Raw genomic sequence first — 21,191 nt, forward strand, 5'->3', positions numbered from 1 at the left:
AGAAATTGAATTTTAAATACAGCGATTTTGTTTCTGATTTCGTAACTTAAAATATCTTTCCCACTAAATAATTAGCACATTTGAGGTTACTTTTTCGAACCGCTCGAATGCTTGCGGACTATACATGATATGGACTATTACATGATTAGCTTAATACTTCACTTTTATAAATTAATTAGAGGTTAAAAAAAACTACTTCTTCTACCTGTCTTCCGCAGAGTTTACCAAAAGTTTACCTGCCGTAAAGGTCTTCTCAGTCCTAATCCAAAGATCCTTGGAACAATTCTAAGTCTTCTCATAAGCCTTGTCAATCGAAGCATTCTTCTTGCTAATATCAGTCTGGATACGATATTCCCTGCAGCGTTGGGAATATTGGCATCCCTTACAAAGACAACGGAATTAGGATTTGTCTGTTGGGCTGCTGCAATAGGCTGATCATACTGCTGACCTTGCTGATCAGGAGAACCCACTTGCTGGGAGTTTCGATTCAGGAAGAAGTCTTCTAAACTCATTCGCCGGTCTGCGGTCTGTATTCCATTGGCTGACGTTTGAACTGTTGCCTTTAATTTAAATTTTTATGTTAATGTTCCGAAAAAATTTATATCTAATTTCTGAAACAATATAAGGTGTAGTAATTAAAAACAATATCACATGAGAAAGTTCACTGTAAGAGATTCCGGATTGAATACTGGAAAAAAGTACCCACACTCAGGGTGCCGGTACTTTTCACCGTGAAATCCATTTTTACCGGAACACGCTATGGAACAAAAAAATCTGATATACCATAGATTTCACTATCATAATTACCGCAACATCACCGAATCATTTTAATTAAATAAATACAGTAAAAATTATAATATAATAATTTTACTGTAAAAATGGATATTACGATATATTGGAATTTACGGATCAAAATGCCAATATTTTATACCGCAATTTCATCCGGAATTTCATCCGGAGTGTAGTTGATATACTATATAAATTTTGAAAATTTATAAAAATAAACTTATTTCTCTTGAGAATAGGGTGAAAAGTTTTTATGTAAATAGAAGTAGTTAAAAATAACAACATTCATTATTTTGAGTAAATTACATTTTTAAATGTAAATGTCAATATTAATTCTTGTATATATTTATTCTTAATAAAACAATAAAAGGTTTAAAAGGAAAAAAGGCTGTATAAAACATAAAAATTTAAAGCTGTTGATTACATGCGACAGGAAGATTACATTCTTAGGAATTAAGAGGGAAACAGGTTAAAAGCAACCATTTCCATCTGTAAATTCTATAGCCCTAACTCCTAACCTAGAGTAGAACAGAGAAAATGATACTTTTTCATAGAATAAAAAGATCAATGAACGACTTTTTAAAAAGTTAAGATGTTAAATTTTTTATTAATTGTTATACATTATAGAATTTGATTATTATTGAACTTCATAATTATTTCAAAGTAAAGAAATATTCATTGGTAGCAGATATATATTGGAATATATATTATTAGCAGAAAATAATAAAGATTTATTTCTTCTTGTTTTCAGAATACGCAATTAAGATTAAAATTTAAAATATTTTATTCGAAATCTTTACTGATTAGAAATTCGACTAAATTTAAGCAGTTTGAAAAAATTAAGAAACTTTTTTAAAATTTGTATTGTTTCAAATTAGTGATTCCAAACGAATTATTTTCATCATTACAAAATTTTACCTATGGAAGAAATTTTAATTTGCAGAAAACAATACAAAATAGTATCTGATTCGTTAAAGTACAACACATGTCTGGTTTTTATTAAACAAAAGATGGCCTTTAACAATTGATTGCCTTGCATAATGTAAAATAATTAATACTTCAAATCGACTTATGATTGATATTAAAGTTATATTTACTTTCTCAACTACAAATTTGTTTATCAATAACAAAAACAATTACATAGTTAGTCAGAACTTAATAAATAATGTAAGTTATTGTAAGTTGTAAACTAAGTGTTCTGGTGCACTATTAATGTGGAAGAGGCAGTCACAGTGGCTGCTAAAAGATAGAGCCCGGANAATACGCAACTAAGATTAAAATTTAAAATATTTTATTCGAAATCTTTACTGATTAGAAATTCGACTAAATTTAAGCAGTTTGAAAAAATTAAGAAACTTTTTTAAAATTTGTATTGTTCAAATTAGTGATTCTAAACGAATTATTTTCATCATTACAAAATTTTACCTATAGAAAAAATTTTAATTTGCAGAAAACACTACAAAATAGTATCTGATTTGTTAAAGTGCAACACATGTCTGATTTTTATTATACAGAAGATGGCCTTTAACAATTGATTGCCTTGCATAACGTAAAATAATAACTTCAAATCGACTTATGATTGATATTAAAGTTATATTTACTTTCTCAACTACAAATTTGTTTATCAATAACAAAAACAATTACATAGTTAGTCAGAACTTAATAAATAATGTAAGTTATTGTAAGTTGTAAACTAAGTGTTCTGGTGCACTATTAATGTGGAAGAGGCAGTCACAGTGGCTGCTAAAAGATAGAGCCCGGAAAATGGAGCTGGGTACTAAAACCAAAGTAGGAAGGTATGTGCAATTAGCAATTTACAGTAAGGTAGTGTTGGGATAACAATTAATTAAAAAATCGTATAAAATGCCAGGTATCATTTACTCATAATTTAGAACTGCTTAATAAATAAATATAATTATGTTATTTTGAGGCGCTGATTATTGAGACGTATTAATTATATTGATTTGATTATAAATTAGCATCAAAAGAAGAGTCAGTTTACTGTTAGAAATTGATTAATAAATTTCTAGTCAGAATTGATTTAAAAAGAGTTTTAATTGAATTAAATCAACCAATTTGATTGTATAAAATTTAAAACTCGCATCTATTAATATTTCAATTCCGTGTAAATTGATTCTTTTTTGCTTAGGGCTATCTCTAAATAGGTAAAAATGGCAAAGTAAATGTTCTTTAAATAATCTAAAGTAGAACATTTTTAGTTATTATTTGGTTAAGTAAATTTATAAGTGAAAGTAAATTAATTAACGTACTGCATGAACAAGCCTTATATGGTATCATAAAGCAAATAACTTATAGAATTTTGATAAACTGCGCGTAAATATTTTTGTTTATTAACAATAAACAGATTACTATATTAAAATTTAAACCAATTCAATTAAATGGTCCCAAAATCTTTATATATATGATAAAGTCATGGTTTCATAGATTCTAGATTCTATTGGTATAATCAGTCACTTTAACCTAATCATAATTACCATTGTAACCATTTTTTTTAAAAATTCGGATTTAATTTTTGGTAACTGTAAAACTTGTCTGAGTACGAAACATTACTTAGAAATTAATCTATAAGTTCTTTACTTTCAGTTCCTAAGTGTTCAATCTATAAAAATTGTTTTTATGTGAAACGTAGAATAAATTACTTATTCTTCTAAGTTTTATAAGCAAAACATGCCTGCTAGTAATCAATTTAAGAGTAAATTGTAAGTCATGAGATTTAAAATGCAGAAACTTTGAAAAATATTGGAATTTGATATGGTTGGAAATTTCGCAAATTGATTGCATTACAGAGTTCATTTAAAAATTTTAATAAAATTTCATTTAAAAATTTTAACAAAGTTTCATTTTAAAAAAAAAAACAATTTTTTAATAATTTTTTATGTCTAAAAGACACAAGTTTTTTTTAGGAAAAATAACTGTTGCAATTGACTTTTTCTCAATTCATTTTCAAGAGTGCGTGTTAACTTAAGAAATTTACTGTTAAAAATGTTTTTAGATTGCATGCTTTGTCCTACATGTTACATTAAACCTTTCATTAAAAAATGATTGTAGAGAAATCTCAAGGAAGATAATAATAATGCATTTAAAAACTAATGATTATTAAATCTGATTTGAACAATAAAATGAGCAAGTACCGTTGAAATTTTATAACCCTTTTTAACTAATTAACTAGGATTTGTAAAATGCAAAGCAATGCTAAGATACTTGATCAATTCCACTTAATATTATTGCAACATTATTTTTTATTGCATTACAATCTAACAAGCATACAATGTGGACAACACAGCATTAATGATTAACTAAAGATCAATGACGATATTGAATGAAATAGTAAACCAAAGTTAATTGTTAAAGTAATGCTGTTTGTTGTTAATGTCATATGAAAAATATAAGCAATTAATTTAATGAACCATAGTCATGTAATGAAGAAAAAGCAATAAAAATGACAGAAACCATATAATGAATAAAAAAAGGGAAATTATAAAAGTTCTTCGTAAATTAATCTTTAAACATGTGTTGAATTTAAAATGATAAAAAGAAAAAATGAGAAAGTAATCATTGTTTTAAAAGGAAAATTACACATAAAAAAGTAATCGCTGATAATAAGATAATATTAATTGATGAAAAAAGTTATTTCTACAAATAATGAACAAAATGAGTATATTGGAAATTATTTTAAAGCTTACACTTGACTTTAAAAATTTGCAGATACGGTAGAGATTTATAAAAAAAAATTATATTGGTACTAGCAAAGTGTCTCATCTTTATCATCAGAGTTTGTGTTTATTTTTTTTAATTTTATTTCCTTCCCGGACAACAACACAAAAATCCTTTAACATATTGTTTCATTCATATCAATGTTATACAACTTTTAAATCTAACTAATTTTATTTATCACTTTAGCAGTTTTTTATTATCATGTTTTTGACAGTCTCAATAGTATTGCATGTGAATTATTACTATTTTTACCCTTTTTGCTATCATCCTTTTTAAGTACTCGGCATAAATCTTAGTATCTCTTTTGTAAAATTGTGAACGTGAACATTAATTATATTCTGATTACATATTTAGTATTCCATATTTTGACAACAGCAGTATTTGGTATTCCATGTTTTGGCAACAGCAGTTCTTGTGTACGATATAGATTTTGAGTTTTTAGAATAACGGTGTGCGTAAATTTTAATAAAAGTAAACAGTAAATGATCTGCGTTTGTTTTGTTTTTCTTTTAAAAGTTGTTTCTTACATTATCAGAAGTGGGATAAACAGGCAACTGTAATTAATTTTGAGTTTTGAGTTTAAAATGGCATTTTTATCGCGACTTCGTAAAGATCAGTTACGTTAATTAGCTAATGAGTTATCTGAAGATGTTAAGTCTACTACTTTGAAAATCCCTGACTTGAGAAAGTTAATATTGAATAGCGAGAAATACGATGAAGAAATGGTTCGGGGAATGTTAAAAAATTTGGTTGAAGACGCCGAGCGCCTTCGTCAAGAAGAGAAAGAAAAAGAAAAAGCCGATCGCCAACATGCATTGGAAAAAGAAAAAGCCGATCGGGAACATGAATTGGAACTCAAGAAGTTAGATATTGCTGCTAAAACTTCAGAAGTAGTCGAAACTGAAGTAATAACATCGTCGCGAAAAGTTGATTGGCAGTCACAACTGAGAAAGTTTTCTACGAGTAATGAGGATAGCAGCCTTTATTTAGTACATTTCGAGAGAGTAATGAAAAGAGTACAAATACCAAGTACATTGTGGATGGCATGTTTAATTAACCAGTTACCAAGTGAAATTGTCCAAATGATAATGAGAGAACCAGACGAACAGTCAGAAAATTATGACTATGTTAAATCTCTTTTGCTTAAGTGCTACACAAAATTTAGACAACTTTTTTTGACAACTACTTAAGTGTCCTGAAAAATTTAGACAACTTTTTTATTCTCATGAGAATACTGATGGAAAGTCATGGAAAGAATATTACCACGAGCTTGAAATGTATTTTAATGGGTGAACTGCAGGACTTAAAATAAGTAGTTTTGAGAGTTTAAAAGACCTGATCATCACAGATCGAATGAAAGCTCGGGTGCCGCCAGATATACGAGAACGTTACTTGGATCAGTGTGCCCATATAATTTTACCTTATACATTAGCTGAAAAGGTAGATGAATTTATTGAACTCAAAGATGTTTTTAAGAATCATATACAGTATAATAATAAATATAGTAACAATAAGTTTTTGAAAGAAGAAAATATCGCCGAAGGTAAACAAACAGAGCCAAGTCGAAGTACAACTAATAATCAAACTGTTTGCTACAATTGTTATGATACCGGCCATTTTGCCCGTGATTGTGCAAAGCCAGAACGCCCAAAGTTTTGTACTGCCTGCAAAACAGAAGGACATGGTACAAAGGAATGTCCAAAGAGAGCGTCTTTCCCATTAGTCAATGCAGTTTCGTTTTTACCCAGTTCCAGTAATAATACAACGAAGAATATTATCATAGAAGAAGTAAATACAAGTGCTCTTATGGATACCGCTGCTGATATATCTATGTTAAAATATAGTTTTGCACAAACGTTTAATAAAAATATTCATAAAAATATAGTTACACGAATTCGAGGTATTGGAGGTGTAAGGGAGTCACTAGGAATTATCATACTTAATGTGACAATAGACAGGGTAAAGCTGAAGGAAGTTCTGTTTTATGTAGTGACTGATGATACATTTGAAGGCCCGGATGTTCTCATCGGGAACGACATCATTGACTCACCCGAGATAATAATGGTTAGAAATCAAGGCAGGTCCAAGTTAGTTAATGTGGAAGAGTTGGATTTTTTGCATGATTTCCAGATTAATGAAATGCCTGATAGGGTTGTGTTGAAGACTCTCGAAAAGTTCGTGATTGAACCGCGTACAGTTCAATTGGTAACTGTTTTCAGTGCACAAGGATGCTACGTTTGCTATCCACGATGGTAAATCCCAAGTGCCAGTCGTGAATCCTAGTAGCGTAAAATTACAATTAAAGAAAAATCGTGTTATCTTGCGAGGAAATTGGGTATCTGAAAATAGTTACAATTCAATGGTTAAAGAAAATGCAGATTCAACCCCAGCCGTTTTATTAGCAAAAGAAATTGTGCGAAATCCTATCGATAGAGAATGTGTTAAAATTGGACCATCAATAAATAAGGAACAACAGCAAATTTTATGCAATTTGTTAAATGAATTTAGGCTATGTTTTGCTTTAAAAATGAACTAGGATGCATTAATAATACTGTAATGCGTATCGTTGAGACACCGGGTAGTAAACCTGTTTCTCGTTCACCCTATCGAGCTTCGAACTACGAGAGACAAGTTTTAAGAGAAATCGTTCAAGAATTGAAAGATCAGGGTGTTATTCGTGACAGTTCTTCTGAATACAGTAGCCCTGTTTTGCTTGTATCTAAGAAAACTGGTGATCATCGTATGGTGATTGATTACAGACATTTAAATTCACAAACTATTAAGGATAAATTTCCATTACCCTGCATCGATGATTTGCTTGAAAGACTGTCTGGTTTTAATTTATTCTGCATCCTTGATGCATGTCAAGGATATAATCAGATAGCAATGGATGAAGAATCCTCACGAAAGGCAGCGTTTACAGCTCCTGATGGACATTACGAGCCTACACGTTTGTTTTTTTGGCTTATCGAATGGACCAGCGAGCGATGTCATTAGCTTTGGGTGATTTGCTTTGGAACGGTGTATCATGTTTTATTGACGATATATTCTTCGGTTCGATCGGCTTTGATGATATGATAGTGAAGCTTCGCGATAGTGATAGCTAAAATCAATAATATGAAAATTAAATAAAACAAAATTTAAGCATTATTTTTTACTTATAAATTTGTTTATTAAAAATGAGGATTAATAAAAGATTAAATTTTATAAATACTTTTTCAGCAATTAATACTTTAAAACAATGTATTTAAAAGCATACAATTTTTAAAATTCATTTTATATATTTCAGAGCAATTTTCTATACTACGAGAAAAAAACCTAATTTAAATAAACTAACAGATTTTTATTCAAATGCAATTACATAGAGTCATTATATAAAATCAATTTTTATTTTTTCTCTCAAAATTATTTACAAATTCTGAGTCGCACACTGTAGGAAATAAGTAGAGATTTATATTTCTAAATATTCCTAAAAATTTCAATAAATAATTTTGAAATAAAAAACATGCATTCCTCATTCTCATGGTCCCATATTCTCACATTTATTTTCAATAGAATCTAATCTTGAGAGAAAATATATGATGATTGTTTAAAAAGCTCCAAATCTGCTCTGATTTTATTACTTTTATTTATTGACATGGAAGTCATTTAATATGAATTAGTTCAATTCCAAACATTAAACCTTTTAAATTTAAAAAAATCAATCTTTTGAAAAAGGCAAAGTGTTAGTTTATAACTATGACTCTTGTTTTTGCTAAACAATCAGCTGCTCAAACTGGAGTTAATCACTTACTGTCATTAAAATATATAGCTTCTTTAATTTTTGAAAAATCCTCTTGATTTCAAGCATGGTATGAATCATGTAAACTGCCAGAGTATGCGATAAGTCTTAATTTGTAAGCGAAAGACGATAACGTGAAATTATTTGTTAGTAAAAATTTAATGTAATTATTGAAATCTTAATTTCGCAAAATGTCTTTTTTTTTCAAATCACGACTCTCAAAAGCATATGCTTATTTTTAATTTAAAAAATATAAGGAAAAGTGAAAAATGATAAGAAATGAACTCTGGATCAACGGGCGACTATTACATGGGAAATGGGTATCACATTATCACACAGTAGTCTCAGAAATGGCAACCGGCTCAGTATATATATAAAAAATTGGTCGCGATTTGCACCGATATCATAGTAAATCCACGCCCTGTTTTGACCGTTTTTCCGAAAACTCATTCTACAAATTTCCACGTGTCCTGGTATTTTTTAGTGAGATAAAGCTCTTCGTGAATATTGAATCGAGCGCGAATATCGAATTGAGTAATCACTTTTTGATGCACAAATTTAACCTTAATAGCTTATGCATATCCGCATTTATTTAAAATTGCTATGTTTTTTAACACGATATTACGACTCGCACATATTTAATCACGTCTGTAAGTAATAAATTTTAAAAAAAACTAATTTGTTGATAATTTCACCCTCAATTTACTAAGTGTTACCAGTCGTTTTTTCCAAACTTATTACTCTGAGATAATTTTTAAAATAGCGAAATTCCAGTTATTTTTTATTAAATTTGCTTAATACAATTATTATTAATGAGAAGGCTCTTCTTTATCTAATAAAAACCTTAAATGATCATTAAAGCAAGTGAAATAATCTGTAAAATTTTCATTGCTTAAGTAATTACTATAAATCACTAATTTGTATTTTTTGTACGAAATCGGATGATCCAATTTTTGCCAAGGTGCATTCGATAAATGTTTCCATTAATAAAAATTTCAGATATATTTTTCTTTAGTTAACCCAATCAATAATTTAGTCAAACCAATCAATACAAATTATTATTCCCTCAACACACATTGCCAACACATTTTTTTATCAAATTTTTCAACACATTTTTTATCAACTCATTGCAAATCAAATTAATCAATAATACTTGTTAATTAAATTATAAATAATTTTCATTAATTATTTTTTAAGTATAATCTTATTTGAATAGGTTTTTGAATTATTTAACCATAAAAATATTGAATTGTAATTATTTAATAATTAGTATTTATTAACTTTTAAAATATTTATTTAATCATTTCTAAATGCTTTCTTAATAAAACAGCAAAAAGCCTTTAAGTTAATTCTTAAGCAAAAGTCCTTAAATTTATAAATATTATTTTTTTAATATTTGAATTTGTAAATGCGACCGGTAAATTTTAAAAACATTATCCTGCAATCTTATTCCAATAGTAATGCTGTAATTCTATTTTTATGTAGTTTTATTTATCGCTATACAATTTCTAAAAATTATTTGATATCAGTATGCATAGGTATTTCGAAAGCTCTATTATTAGATTGGCATAGCATGTTTAATTTAAATTTATTTATTTATTGAAACTATTGAATAAACGAAATCATGAAAATTATAAAGTATCCCGAAAATTCATAAGAATATGATTTTTATACATTAACTTCATCATCAGCATTTGTAGTCTTGTTTTCATCTGGTTGTTTCCAGTTACAACATTCAAAATATCCCATTGTACATAAACATGATCATTTCTATTTGAATTAATCACTGTTGTTGTTTTTTTATGCATTCATGAGCAGATGGAAATTGCAAACCAATAAAGTGTTATTTATTCTGCGAACAACTTCATTTTAGGGAAATCTTTTTATAATATATTCAGAACTGAATTAAATATGTATATTCTGTGGTATATATATAATAGCAATCTCTCTTTATCATTTTTGCAGATTGTGAGGAAATAAAATTGTGCATGACAGAAATAAGTGTAAAATAATTTCTTGAGCATTTTAGCATCACTTTTTCCATATACCAAATAAGTAAAGATTGTTATTAACCCCTTTTTTTTAATACATACTATAATTCGTGACTATAAAGTGCATAGGATCAGAGTAAACACAGTCATTTTATAAATAAATAAATATTTATACCACATTCTGCGTCCTTTGAATTCCTTGGTCGGTGCTTACTTTACCAGCAAGTAAGGCTGAAATAAATTAAATTTTAATTATTGAAAAGAAAAATTCATTTCTACAGTTAAATAATACTATGAATAAGTTGACACCTTTTATAGAAAAAAATTAGGAAAAATACGCAAAGTAATCAAAAATTATAATTATTTCAGCATGAAAACTTTTTATGTAAAATGTGTTTTAATATGCTTTTTCTTCTCTCGAAACTTCAAATACAAAATTTAAAGCGTATTTTAGAATTGTGTGTTTTTTTATAAAATAAAAGATTCAGGAAAATTATTATAAAATAGTGTTTTTTGTTAAAAAAATATTTTAGGTTATAGTTTATGTTTTATAAAATAAGGCAAATTTTGATAAATAATTTAATCTCAATAAAAAAAATTATTTATGTATAACAATTTTCTTTTTCAATTAAGCAATTTTATGGTATTTTGTTATTCTCAATATGAAGTAAGACATATTAGAATAAAATACTTATTCTTTCTAAAATAAGCACCTTTCGTGTAATAATTTTTTCTCAATAAATGAATACCTTATACACTTTCGGGAAATAATTTTTCCTCAATTGTAATAAGACATTCATAAGGCAATGTCTTACCACTTTTGGAGTTATAATTTATTAACCAACAGGTTGTAAGTTAATCAAAAATATTGGAGTTCAATTTTAATATAAAAATTGAAGGATGTTAGCGTTTTATAACCTTTTGAAACCTTTATCTAAGGTATCACTTTTGTTGAAACCTTTATTTATTAAGCTTAATTTTAATTATTTCAAGTGCTTAATTTTAAGTTTGATAATTTGGAAATAAAGAAAATCTATAACTTCTGAAAGCATAAAAATTATAAGGTTTAAAAATGTAATCAAACAGTCATATAATTAACCCTAATGGTTACAATTATTTTATGAACAATTATTAATACCTCTTAGGACACCTTGCACTGTAAAGTAAAAAATTTTATTTTATATTATCATCATAAGTAACATTTTTTATCATAAATATTTTAATTTGTTTTAATCGTTTTAGTAATTATTTATGCGTTGTACGCCAATTTTACTTAATTCAATATTATTTCATATCTCTTTAATAATAAAGATTTTTACGTTCTTGGTTTTTAAAGAAATTAGCTAGGGAAACTTAATCAAATGAAATAAAATTTCTACTTATATCTTTATTATATCTTATATTTTATATACTTATATCTTATATACTTATATCTTATATTTCTACTTACATCTTACTTTCCAGTTCCAATTTTTTTAAAGATAAATTAGATAAATATAAGATCTCCTTTTGACAAACACAAACATTTATTTGCTTTTAAATATTATTTTTATATGTGTTTGTTAATTTCATCGACGAAAAAATAAGTTTTAACTAATTTCAAATTTTTACATAGATATTTTTTAGTTCAACCCAATGCTGTTTTTATCAATAGCTTTAACGTCTAATTTACCATTTTACCAATGTCTTACATTTTAATAATAAAACTGACAACATAGTTAACTAAAAGAATATGTATTTTCACTAGAGAGTTTTGAAGAACGACTTCGGACTTGTTCCAATTATGTAACAATACTCGTACCACATATTGTTCAACTTTTTTCAACTATATGATGATATTCAAGTAATCTGTGGAATTTGATTTCAATTTGTTGTTTTTTACAAAATTGCACTTGTTTGTTTCAGGAATTATACTAAACTTGAAATTTTTGAATTGAAATGAATTAATTGAATTGAGTTGGTTGAAACTAAATGTTTGAATATTTTCAGAATAGGAATGCAAGAAACATTTTTTTTCAATAAATGTTTAATTTTATTATGTATATTTTAATTATTTTTGATTAAAGTAATGTAATATAATTATTAGCACATTTTTTAAATAGAAAGTGATGTGATATAAATGGTTAATATTTAAAATTATCCAAAAAGTCAAACAAAATTCTATTATTAAAAACCAGGTTGACATGCTTTATTATTAAATTCAAGCTTAAACTATAAATGTACTTTAGTGAAAATAAGTAAATATTTACTTTGATTTACAGTTTTTCTTTTGAATGCCTTAATATTTTGCAAAATATTACTTCATATAAATTTTAAATATTACATAAAATTTGAAAAGTAAATATGTCTCTTATTTTGTTTTTGGTTCCCCTAATATACAAAAGGCCTTAAAATCAATTTAAAAAGTTGCTGGAGAACTCCTAGAATGCACTGAGGACAAAGAATATATAATTTGAGCCCACTTATATATTCTTTGATGACGTGACGCAGGAATGTCGAACTTTTTCTTTGCTGAAAAACTTATATCGTCAAAGAAAATTTCATAACATCTAATTTTTCGCAGTTAAGGTATTAAAATGTTTTTTTTCTCCAATTTGGTTCGGTTCTAAAATTTCTCTTAATGAAAAATCATGTACAAGTGAAATTAATTAAGAATATTAATAAAAAATTTTTAGTGTCTGCAAATGCGATAATGCACTAAAATGTTTTGCCTATTTCCTTAAATTTACATAAAAAAAAACTATAAATTAAATAAATATTATAAGAAAAATTTCTTCCTTATGAGTTATAAGCAATTCTAACACATCCCTCAATAAAAAAATTCCATTCAAATTTAGGCAAATGCAACCTTTTCTCACCATAAACGCTATTAGATGGAAATAAATCATCTTTTGTTTCCTGGAATTTTCTTTTATGTTTAAAAGAACTTCCTGAGTCCAACTTCTATTAAATTTTTCTATTTTCCATTAATTAAATGCCAACCGGAGCGCAAAGAAATAAATGCGTTCGATCTAAAAACACATTTCGCCAAACGCTAACCAAATGAGGATGTATCGTGAATTTCATGCCAACATCGTTTAGTAAAAAGTGGGCGAAATTTTCGTTTTAGAGGAATTAGAAGGAAAGGCAAATGCCTTTAATGTTTCCTTCACAAATAGTGTTGACCGCTTGTTGAAATAACACTTATTTATAGAAATTCTTTCACGTATTTTTGTTAAACGTGTGTTTTTATGTGTGAAAAATTTGCTTACCTGAAAGCAAGCAAATTTTTAACCAAAAGGAAATGTGGAGTTGTTTGTTAGGGAAAAAAATACTTATTGATTGTATCTGATTGCGGTTATGATGGATGTTTACTAACTTTTAAAATATTTTTTTATTGCGTATTTTGATAAAATAATTATTTCTAACAATCTCAATTTAACAAAATCATTACAAATAGTTTTTTCATGGAAGAATTGGATATTTTCTTTTTTAAACGCATTTTAAGGAATGTAAATGAATTTGGCAAAAGTTATGACAAAACGTTTTTTTAATTTAATACTATTTTTTTAAACTTAATATGGAAATTTCTTCATTCGACTAGTCATTACCTTTAATTCAACAAAATTAACGTGTTTTATTTTAAAATTTATTCATAGCGTGAATTTATCTAACTTTTTCTAAATCTATTTTTTAGCTTTACTTTTTTCTCAAAAAGCAAATTAATAGCATTTTCCATTCTAATTTAATATGATTAATATTACTTAATATGATTCTCAATTTAATATGAATTTTCAAAAAGCAAAAAATGATAAAAAGCAATAATGATCTCTCATAGCAAAAAATTAGTACTTTAACAGAATATTTATTGAAAATTGCCATGTAAAGAATATTTTATCAACTGACGTATTTATAAATTGTGTGACGAAAGACAAGAAAACGTTTATTTTTGCTTTGAATATGAGACACAGAATAAAAACGAAAGTACAAATTTCATTTTTTCTTTAAATGATCAAATTTTAATATATTTTAACATCTGTCTAAATACAATTTCTTAAAGGATTTCATTTATTTATTTATTTTTATTTTTGTATTTAAATTTTCATTCACGTTTCATAACTAAGAAATACGCGAAGAAATTTTCTGGAAAATTATCGTCCTGTATAGTACAAATATTTCTGGTAAAAAAAAAACAGTTTAGGTTATTAAACCCAAAATATGCGATCTTTAAACCATTCATTTCATATTTTTTTCGTTCATATGGTAACGGTTCATTCTCGTTTTCAAAATTATAGTTTTTATTATCTCATATTTAGTAAAAACTGTGAAAACCGAAAAGTAAATTTATTCGAAAAAATGGTTTTATGCCATTTTCTGGGTATCATGATTATTAAAGGTAAATTGATATTACTAGGCATCAAAATTACCCAATTTCATCATATTTACCAAATTTTATTGTATATTATAAAACACTATTTTATTGTTAATTTTAACAAAATCATTACCAAATTGCTTCTGTAAAAAATATCGTAATTTTGGTGTTCTCATAGCATTAAATTTTCGGGCAATAAATTTTACCATGTTAGGGTAGTTTTGACCACTCCCATTTTTTCAGTGTAAATGAATGTGTTAATGAATGTTAAGTGTATTCGTCCATTTTAAGTAAGAGGACTTACGACTGAGGTCTTCAAACAATTAGACACGTACCGTAGCCCAAGAGGTGACAACACATGTTATGTGAAGAGTGCGTACCTATGAGCATTATACATGTAAAAAAAGATAAATTTATTAATAAATTCTTACCTTCAGAGAAAAAAAAACAGAATATTTTTTCTTCGTGATTAAAAAAAATATTGTTAGCAAGAAACAAACTACCAATATTTGATAAATTAAAGTTCTTTAAAAATACTCTATGCTTATAAAACCTATTCACGAACATGAAATGTATATCAGACATATGTGAATAATATATTAAGACTTAGCCACGTTGTTAAAAGGAATCTAATAAATATTTTGTGTTCAGTATTTGTATATTCATATTCAATTTTTTATGACTCGCTGTAAAATGTAATTGTTTGTTCCAAATTTAATTCAAGCAATCGTTTCTATTTTTAATCAATGATAAACAAATGTTTGCTTCCACAACAAAAAACTCATAGTTATTAAATTTTAAATTTTTTGAACTTTTATAAATTTTAAATAGAATTATAGCTAAGGCTTTCTAAATATTATATAAACAATTAAAAAACAATTTCGCTTCTTACGAAGGAAAGAATGTTTTAAGATTGTTGGCCATACATTCGGCACCAAGATCTTGAAGAGAAGATACTTGTTTATTTTTTTTAACACAAAAATTAAAATACGCTTAGATAGTGACACAGAGTGCAAAAAACCCAGAAACACTTTTGATCTAATGAACAAACCTTCACGTTCTAGGACTTAATCTTAATGATTCCAGTGGGTGACCTCAAATATGCAAATTACTTAGTGCAGACGGTATTTTAAGTTAAAAAATCAGACTCAAAAACGCACTTTCCTTGAATAAATAAGGGATTCGGAATTCTGACCCCCAAAATATAGGGGCTGGCCGCAATCTGGGAAATATCATCCCCATAGTGCAGTCAGGATAGTGATCCAAAGTTTAGATCATATTCTTTGGATCGCCATATATCGAGAACTTTTAAACGAATAAAAAAATTTTCTCACACAATTACAAAAAATCGTTTATCCGAAGATAATTCCATCCAAAATACAACTTTTAGTAAATATTTATTTATTTTCTATTATTTTGCTTAATAATTGTCAAATAAATATTTGAGTTATAAAATATAAATTTTATATCGTTCCAAAGAATGCATATATGGCAAAATACAAAGTTTGAGTGAAATTGGTCCGATAGTTCCAGTGAAATTAAATTCTAAAAATAGTACTTTTTATTTTTTAAAGGTCAGTAACAGAGCAACTGTTTTCGAAAGAAATTTAATAATTTTAAAAATTGACAGCATAAATTAATGCCCTATACTTAACATAAAATATAAATAAATCTGAATATGAAACTTTTTTAAAAATGCCAATTCCCATATTCTTCCTCCAAATTCTTTCATAAAGCTCCGTGATTTAGTTTTGCAGCTAATAAAATGCATCTGTAAATTATCATACCTTCAAAATGAATGTAATTTTGTTCAAATAAATTAAAGAATGCTGCATTCTACACACGTTTTTTTATCGCATCATTGCAAATAATCATCTTTCCCTGACATAACACAGCATCTTTTGGTGGTTATGTCTCACAATTACTGGATTATTTTTAAACAAGTTATCCTTGTACGGTCTGAGTGTAAGTTCCGCGATTATTATGAATTATTTTTAGTTTAATTTTATGTTTGAGTTTCTTAACTGAGTTAAATTTTTTGTTTTGCGTATGTATTTTGTTTGTTATTGAGTAATGATATCAAATTTTAAAACAAACCTTTCATTATGAATCTTGCGTAAATGGTATTACTTACGGTAACCTACTTTCGCTATTTTGGGATAATTTCAATATTTGATTTTTTTTTTCTTTTTACCCAATTTCTTTTTCGTTTTTCTTTTTTTTCAGTGTATTTTATGAATTTCTCATTCCTTACATATCCAAAATAAATGCATTTTTGTATTTACTAAATTTCTAATCTACTCTACAATAAATATCTTAAAACTAAGACAATAGATAGTTTTATAATATAAGTTTTAATGTTAATTATTAGCAAGCAGTATTTTATGTAGTATTTACATAAGCATTAAGAGGGAGATAAAGTCTAATAAAATCTATGCCGATTGTGTCTAAACAGCAAATGTGATAAACACGTGTTTTTCAATAAACGAAATTTTGGTGAATAAAAATGTACAAAGTACTTTGAGCGAACAAAAGGTGTAAAATAAATATAATATACAATAATAGTTTAGGTGACTGACCGTACACTAAAATAATATTTTCAAATTTCGCACTGTAAGTAGGTTTTCTTCCTAACTCACCCTGGACTGGGTGGTACAACTATGATGGTAACAGCAGCCTATTACAAACCCAGAATTCCAAGGTTCGATTTCTGATGGCAGCCAATGAGCATCTCTCACGCACACATTCCTCCCTCCACATCCTTTTTGAGACTATGCATTTTTCCAAAATTGAGTATAAGCTATTTCAATTTTGGTTTTTTTAGAGCTATTTTAACGCATTTTTGCTCCATTTTAAAACACCCTTTACCAAAGTGCACTGACCTCAATGACTGCTTCACAATCATTTTTCCTTTTTGATGATTAAAAGAAAGTTATTATAATTTAATCACTCTTCATTTAAAATGTCTCCAAAATTTTTTTATTGTTTTGACAAGGATCTGATACCACTAATTTAGTTCCCCTTATTATTCAGATTAAAATTTGAACTTGACCATTTTGCACGGCTATCATATCAATATTGTCGACAAGCTTGCATTTTTGCATTCTTATTTTGTTTTGGTTGAAGTTACTATGAAAGTTTGTTAAAAATGTTTTCGTCAAAGAGAGTATTTAGCAAGTACGCAAAAAAAGCTACTTACTAGGATTTCTTTGCAATCTTAAATACTAATTTTGAAATAATTATTTTAGTTGCATGCGTTGACTGAAAGCAATTTGTCTAGCAATTATAACTTTATAAGATTAATTAAAATTTATCTGGAGTTAATTAAAAACGGTAACTAAACATATTCTTTTCATAATACTCTCTATTTTTCCCATGATCTCGTCTTGGTTGAACTTCACGTCTCGTATTTTACGATAGTTACTTTTCATTTGAAAAGAATACTCAATAAAAATATCTAAAATAACAAAATAAGTAAACAATATAATAGAAAAAAAACAATAAGATTGCTTCAAATACCTCATATTATTTCTTTATAAACAAAATCCAACAGATTAAAAATGAAGTTTTATACAAGATAAATCAATTAATGTAACAAATGTTGTTATAACTTTAATTAATTTTATGCTGATAATAGCCAATGATTTCCAGATATTTTAGTCAATTAATGTTGTTAATTAATGTCTGCTTAAGTTTTAACTTTAAACTAATTCATAAAATTAAGTTGCTATAGTAACGGTTCTTTTTTCTTTTTTTTTTTTTTTTGTAGAGAAGAAACAAAAATGGCCCTTGAGTTTATATTTATTTATTTTTGAGCATTAATTATATTTATATTTACCCCATTTTATATTTATGGAATGTTTTGAGTTTTATTGATAAAGCTAGTATTTTATTTTTTTTATTTTTTTTTTGTAAATAGAACAATAAAATAAACAATAGAACAATAAAATAGTTCGTGTGTTGTAAAGTTGTTTCAAGGAATAATCAAGAAAACTAACGTCTTTTACTAATTCTGATTCGAAGTGCAAAACGGAATAGTTAATATCTTATCATATTTTCTGGCCAATAAGAATGCGCCGATGATAATGAGATGCAATTTTAGACCATTATCTGATGTAAACTACTCACAATATTGTGGTTTAATTTATATTTTAACAGATGTCCTTTTATCTAATTACCTTTTCTCTGCATAAGCGAATTGTTTCTCGAAAATAATTTCAAGGCAAATTCATAAGCTTCGTGACTACAATTTAGAAATTTATCACAAATATTTAAATGAAAGCAGATAAAATTAGAATTAAATTAAAACAAGTAATCATTTAATTTTTTTAAGTGTGCGCAGGTATTGAATATAATTATAATATTTTGTACTTTAGGTTATTTTCGATTATCTTAAACCTAACCTACAAAAAGTTGAAAGCATTTTCGCACCGGTCTTTTTATAAAAATTATTAATTTAAACAACCGTTCTTAGTACGGTGTAAAAAATGTAAACAATCAATAAATCAATCTAAACAGCATTATGAAATCAGTCACCAAGTGAGAGACATATACCAACACAATTAATGAAGCTAAAAACAATCTGATTCGTTTTATTGTTACTTTCTGTCTTTGCTGGTAGTATTACGTTCTTATATTAAGCAAAATACTTTCTAGTAATTCATTCCATCAAAATAATGATTAACTGCATGCAGTATCTTTTGGCATAATGCTATTGCTTGAGGCATATACTCAAACTCTATCACAATTTTGCAGTTTTCGCTTGTTCTTATCAATTTCGAAAGCTCTTCCTACAATATCTATATTAAAACTGCCCATTATTAACGTAATTTTAATAAAAACCAAATATGATGATTGTACCTTTATTAGTATGTTTAGCAACCATCCAATTTTCTCCTATCATAATATCAAAACTAAGCACCATTAGCGTTAATAATAATATGGCAATTTTTTTACGTTTCACCAAAACGAATTAGAAACATTTATTTTGTTTTTTGATGCATAGCTTATAGTTTTATTTTAATTAATACTCATTATCCCAAAATTAATAAAAACACCATTGGTTTCAATAACAGTATGACGATTTTTTATTTTTTGTTCTCAAAGAATTAGTACCATTTCTTCATTAATTTTGCTTTTTAGTACACAGTTTTTTTTGTTAGTATATATTACCAAAATTAATTAAAAATAATTGCCGTCAAAAAAAATATTAGGGCAAAATTTTGCTTTAACGAATTAGTACCATTTCTTCATTAATTTTACTTTTTAATACACAGTTTGTTAGTTTTTTTTTTAAAATTTCATTTAGTACCTATTACCAAAATTAAATAAACATCATAGAAAATTAATTATATCTCCTAAATGAATTAATATCATTTCGCTATTAATTTTTGCTCATTCTTACATAGCTTCAGTTGATAGCATTTGTAAAAATTTATCAAACGTTAATGGCGTCAAATATAATATGGTGATTTTTTGCCTTTCAAAGTTCCGTCGCAAGGACAATGAAAAGGCCAAAGTTTAAATGCCATACACTTAAGCAATGGGATGGTTGGTTGCAAAAGTGAAATTGTATAGATCTTTTTTAAAATGGTATAGCTCTTTAAAAAAAGCCTTTTACAGTGCAATTGATCGACGCAAATGTAATTGATCAAGGCAAATGATAAGCTCTTAAAGAGTCTTTCCATCATCAGATGCAGTTAGTTTTAAATTCGTACTTTAATTGAAAATAATTCATAATTTGTCACTTTTGCACTCTGAAATTCAGTACTTAATGTCATATACTTTTACAGCAGAGGACCTCTTAACCAGTCATCGAGATATAAAATACATAACATTACATAACGGTAGAAAAGTCTGGGGTGTGCCCCGGCTTTATCCAGTGATTCTTCATGCAGTTTTCTTTGACGTTAGAACTTTCCCGCTCGAAACCCTAATTGCTTAGAAATCCGTGTAAATAGAATCCTGTCGTGGAAGTTTTAGACGTTATTTAGCTGTTCTAACAAATGAAATGCATAGCAGACTAATATTGTCATGAATATCTATTATATATAATTCTCTTACGTGGCTCCCAAATTTTGGCTGTATTTCTTTTCCGCCAGTGGCAACGTTTGCTTTGTTTTGTTTACGTTTTGAAAACACCAAAGCATTCTGCCTTTTAATGATGTGTTTCTGATCTAATATATATAATTCTCTTACGTGGCTCCCAAATTTTGGCTGAAGTACTTTGTACAACTAAATAAGATTCTTTTCACAACACTAAAATATTTACTTTATTTTCTTCATATATCAGTCGGCAAAGAATTCTGTTAGGTTAAAAAAAATTTCGCTAAAAAAATAACGAATTCTAAAAAATAAAAATGCTGTTGCCAGCCATAGAATTTTTTGAAAGTTAACTTAGCAACATAAATCAAAATGACATAGAAGCGCAACTAGATCAAAATTATGATACCTGAGCGCTTGACGTAACAAATCCTTCAATTCTAAAAGTGTTGTATCGCCAAATGCCCAAATTAACAATTGTGTTCTTAAAGAAATTCTATAAAAA

At 27.1% G+C, this 21,191-nt stretch overlaps 1 protein-coding gene across 1 annotated transcript in view; it reads right to left on the reverse strand.

Annotated features, from left to right (window-relative positions):
- LOC107448282 (bromodomain-containing protein DDB_G0280777-like) overlaps positions 1-21,191 on the reverse strand; it is a 53,496-nt gene that overhangs the window by 12,170 nt on the left and 20,135 nt on the right. The window contains exons 2-3 of the mRNA XM_071183932.1: positions 10,469-10,524; positions 237-560 (exon numbers count right to left, since the gene is read on the reverse strand). Coding sequence (XP_071040033.1) covers positions 237-560; positions 10,469-10,524 — 380 coding nt within the window. The remainder of the gene's footprint in view (positions 1-236; positions 561-10,468; positions 10,525-21,191) is intronic.

The sequence above is a fragment of the Parasteatoda tepidariorum genome, chromosome 8 (assembly GCF_043381705.1).
Source record: "Parasteatoda tepidariorum isolate YZ-2023 chromosome 8, CAS_Ptep_4.0, whole genome shotgun sequence".
Classification (NCBI taxonomy): domain Eukaryota; kingdom Metazoa; phylum Arthropoda; class Arachnida; order Araneae; family Theridiidae; genus Parasteatoda; species Parasteatoda tepidariorum.